At 38.6% G+C, this 4715-nt stretch overlaps 1 protein-coding gene across 15 annotated transcripts in view; it reads left to right on the top strand.

Moving 5' to 3' along the window:
- The window catches only part of PBRM1 (polybromo 1), a 138266-nt gene that overhangs the window by 97417 nt on the left and 36134 nt on the right, over nt 1-4715 (top strand). For all 15 annotated transcript variants that reach the window (XM_015569189.1, XM_015569187.1, XM_015569195.1 and 12 more), the window contains 3 exons: nt 819-1004; nt 2297-2454; nt 3070-3333. In XM_015569189.1, coding sequence (XP_015424675.1) covers nt 819-1004; nt 2297-2454; nt 3070-3333 — 608 coding nt within the window. The remainder of the gene's footprint in view (nt 1-818; nt 1005-2296; nt 2455-3069; nt 3334-4715) is intronic.

The raw sequence follows: 4715 nt of genomic DNA, 5'->3' as shown, positions 1-4715 counted from the left end.
CAATTTTATTAAAAATTGCCCCCCACCCCGTTGGGTCTCCCCTCACAGCCCGCCCCCCCACCACCACCACCACCATCCTGGTCGCCCCACGCAACCTGCTGTTCAGTCGTTTGGTCATCCTTCACTAACCCCCCCTGCCAGCCTGGTCATAGGCAGCCATCTTGTGAGGGTTAATTTGCATATTACCTCTTTATTATATAGAATGTTTCATATTTCCTCAATTCTAAGATTCCATTAATCATGCCAAAACTGTAATAACTGTTAGGGAAAGTAACTTCAGAGGCATTAAGATGAAGGTGGCATTAGATTATTTTTAGGATTATGTGATGTGCAAATGACTTAGTCTTTATATCTTTCTGTATCATCAAGAATGACTACAGTGCCCTAGCTGGTTTGCTCAGTGGATAGAATGTTGGCCTGCAGACTGAAAGGTCCCAGGTTCAATTCCAGCCAAAAGCACATGCCCTTATGGGCTTGATCACCTCTCTCCCTCTCTGTGAAATAAATAAATATATATATATGTATATATATATATACATATATATATTTTTAAATGACTATATTGAGCATGTATTATGATAATTTTTATTTTATAGATCCATAATGTATTTATTTAAATTAATAATGGCAGTTAGTTATAATTCAAGGAGACAGTTTTGAGTAGAGGCTATTGGGAATATGGATGCTATACTATTTGTCTTGAATCTTGCTTTTGAATGTCTAGAAAATAATTAAATGTATTAATATGTGTTATTTGAATCCTACATCAAATTCCAACATTCCTTTAATGAGAGCCTCTTTTGTCTTTTTTACCTAAGAGGCTGAAAAGAGTGAAGATTCCTCGGGTGCTGCAGGCCTCTCAGGTTTACATCGCACTTACAGCCAGGACTGCAGCTTTAAGAATAGCATGTACCATGTTGGAGATTATGTCTACGTAGAGCCCTCGGAAGCCAGTCTACAACCACATATAGTCTGTATTGAGAGACTGTGGGAAGATTCTGCTGGTAAGTTCATTTTAAATTGAAGGGCACATTTGTGAGATGTGACTGTTTTACTCCTTGGTCCTCAGAGGAGAAAACTGTAATTTAGCCATTTTATGTCTTCTAACAATACTTGTTCTACAATGTATAAAATATAATTAAGCACCCCCTATATGAAAAACATAGGATCTAGCACTATGGAGCAGTGGCGCAGTTGAAACAAAAGAAATGTAACTTTTTGAAATGTAGTTGAGATTATTCATTCAACTGATATTAAAAACACACCATGAGCCAAACTCTGTAGGATAACAGAGATTCAGAAGAACAAAAGGCTCATGTTTTGCCCCTGGCATAACCACTCCAATAAAAATCACAAATAAAAAATTACTACAGAGAGACATGTGCCTTGACTTAAAATTTGATTTCAGTAGGCTTCCTAGAACAATTGTCATTAAACTTGAGACATGGAGAATGAATAGGAGTTAGTGAAGCCAAAAGCAGGCAGAAATGTGATCCAGGCATTCCCGTTCTTTCATCTGTTCATCATGTAAAATACTTTTATATTCCTGAACCAGAAAGTGTAGCAGCATAGAACAGGTCTCATCACCTTCCTCATTCTTTGTATTAGGTATCTTTTAATATGAGAGAGAAAGTAGCATTTCTAAGCCTTATTACACTTCATTATTTGAAAGTATAATTTCTTCTAAGATAATCGTATTAATAATGTGGTCTAAAAAGCACATTGGGCCCTAGCAGGCTTGGTTTAGTGCAGTGGTCGGCAAACTCATCAGTCAACAGAGCCAAATATCAACAGTACAACAATTGAAGTTTCTTTTGAGAGCCAAATTTTTTAAACTTAAACTATATAGGTAGGTACATTGTTATTAACTTAATTAGGGTACTCCTAAGGGTTAGGAAGAGCCACACTCAAGGGTCCAAAGAGCCGCATGTGGCTTGCAAGCCACAGTTTGCCGACCACGGGTTTAGTGGCTAGAATTTTGGCCTGCAGACTGCAGAATTGCAGGTTCGATTCCAGTCATGCCCTGGTTGTGGGCTGATAGGCCGTAGGGGGTGTGCGATCCTCTGTAGGGGATGTGTGATTCCCTCATAGGGGGTGTGCAGGAGACAGCTGATCAATGGTTCTTATCATTGATGTTTCTATCTCGTCCTCTTCCTTCCTCTCTGAAATAATAAAAATATTTTTAAAAAATAAAAAGCACATTAGTAGATTTAGGCCATGGCAGAATGGATAGATTTACTCATTTTGCAAAGAATATGTGATTTCTGTTCATCGTAATTCTCTCTTTGTTTTTAAGGTGAAAAATGGTTGTATGGCTGTTGGTTTTATCGGCCAAATGAAACATTCCATCTGGCTACACGAAAATTCCTAGAAAAAGAAGTTTTTAAGAGTGACTATTACAATAAAGTTCCCGTTAGTAAAATTCTAGGAAAATGTGTGGTCATGTTTGTCAAGGTAAGAAACTTACTAGTACAAAAAGTATAAATGATTCCATGGAAATAAAATTTATAAACACAACAAATTGATACTTACAAAATTAGCAGTTCTTTTTAAACTGGGGGAAAAATTTTTCTTTAAGCTGTGTCTACATGGCTATACGTGAAGATTTAGGAAGAAATTAACCTGAACATGAAGATGAAAGACTATTTGCTGCCTACACTATGCAGTCAGCTTAAATTTTTTTATATTACAAGACTAACTGTTAAGGATAACATTTTCTGAAAGGTCATTATAACCTGCTAGTGGGGTAATAAGATGTATTTTTTATGTATCTATCTGATGAAGGCACAGGAATCCTGCCCATAGCTTTAAAGGACATTACAGCTGTATGAAATACTAATATATTTTCAAAGGGGCAATTGTTAGGCTAAATAAGCTACATGTTATGTATTTAATAAAGTCATTCTGAAGCAAGGAAATACTACTAGGTCTCGATTCATTTACCATTTGTTGTTAACTGTCAGAAAGTCTAAACAGTTTAACTTTTGTTTATTTAGTTGGTGTTTATTTTTGGTTTTTTGGTTCATTGGTTTTCAGAAAATTAATTAATTTTATTCTTATATACCCTAGGAATACTTTAAATTATGCCCAGAAAACTTTCGAGATGAGGATGTTTTTGTCTGTGAATCACGGTATTCTGCCAAAACCAAATCTTTTAAGAAAATTAAATTGTGGACCATGCCCATCAGTTCTGTTAAGTTTGTCCCTCGGGATGTGCCCTTGCCTGTGGTCCGAGTGGCCTCTGTATTTGCAAATGCAGATAAAGGGGATGATGAAAAGAATGCAGACAACTCAGAGGACAGTCGAACTGAAGACAATTTTAACTTGGAAAAGGTATGTAGATAATAGCCACACCAAAAAGAATTTTACATTTCAAAATAAACAATGTAAAACCTTAACCAAGCCCTGGCCAGTGTGGCTCAGTTGGAGTTTCATCCTGTACACTGAAAGGTGGGTTAGATTCCCATTTGGGACATGTACGAGAGTCAACCAATCCATGTTTCTCTCTCTCCCTTCCTCTCTCTACAATCAGTTAACAACCCTGGCTGATGTGGCTCAGTTGGTTGGAATGTCTTCCTGTGCACCAGAAGGTCTTGACTTCAATTCCTGGTCAGGAAACATTCCTAGGTTTTGGGTTTGATCCTTGGTCTGGATGCGTGTGGGAGGCAACCGATTGATGTATCTCTCTCACATCAATGTTTCTCACTCCCTTCCTCCTTCCCTCCCTCCCCTTTTCTCCCTCTTTAAAAAATAAGTAATTAATTTAATTAATTAATTAAAATAAACATCCCATAGTGAGGTTTAAAAAAACAAAGCGTGGCTCAGTGGTTGAGAATTGGCCCATGAACCAGGATGTCACGTTCGATTCCCCGTCAGGCACATGCCTGGGTTGTAGGCTCTATCCCCAGTAGAGGCATGCAGGAGGCAGCCAATCAATGTTTCTCTCTCATCGATGTTTCTATCTCTCTATCCCTCTCCCTTCCTCTCTCTAAAAGTCTATAAAAATATATTTTTTGCCCTATCCGGTTTGGCTCAATGGATAGAGCGTCAGCCCAAGGATTGAAGGGTTCCGGATTTGATTCTCGTCAAGATAACATACCTTGGTTGCAGGCTCAGTCACTGGCCCCAGTTTTAGCAGCTGTTAGTTAATTATATGTAAGAAAATACCTAATTTACATTAACAACAAAATAGATTAAGAAATAACCAATGAGGCCCTGGCCAGTGTGGGTCAGTTGGTTGAACATCATCCTGTGCACCGAGGGGTCTCTGGTTCAATTTCCAGTCATGTCCAAGTTGTGGGTTCGTCCAACGGGAGGCAACCGAATGCTGTTTCTGTTTCTCTCTCTCCCTTCCTCTCTCTACAATCAGTTAACAACCCTGGCTGATGTGGCTCAGTTGGTTGGAATGTCTTCCTGTGCACCAGAAGGTCTTGACTTCAATTCCTGGTCAGGAAACATTCCTAGGTTTTGGGTTTGATCCTTGGTCTGGATGCGTGTGGGAGGCAACCGATTGATGTATCTCTCTCACATCAATGTTTCTCACTCCCTTCCTCCTTCCCTCCCTCCCCTTTTCTCCCTCTTTAAAAAATAAGTAATTAATTTAATTAATTAATTAAAATAAACATCCCATAGTGAGGTTTAAAAAAACAAAGCGTGGCTCAGTGGTTGAGAATTGGCCCATGAACCAGGATGTCACGTTCGATTCCCCGTCAGGA

Source organism: Myotis davidii, unplaced genomic scaffold (genome assembly GCF_000327345.1).
Source record: "Myotis davidii unplaced genomic scaffold, ASM32734v1 scaffold725, whole genome shotgun sequence".
Lineage (NCBI taxonomy): Eukaryota > Metazoa > Chordata > Mammalia > Chiroptera > Vespertilionidae > Myotis > Myotis davidii.
This window is presented reverse-complemented; position numbering and strand designations above follow the sequence as displayed.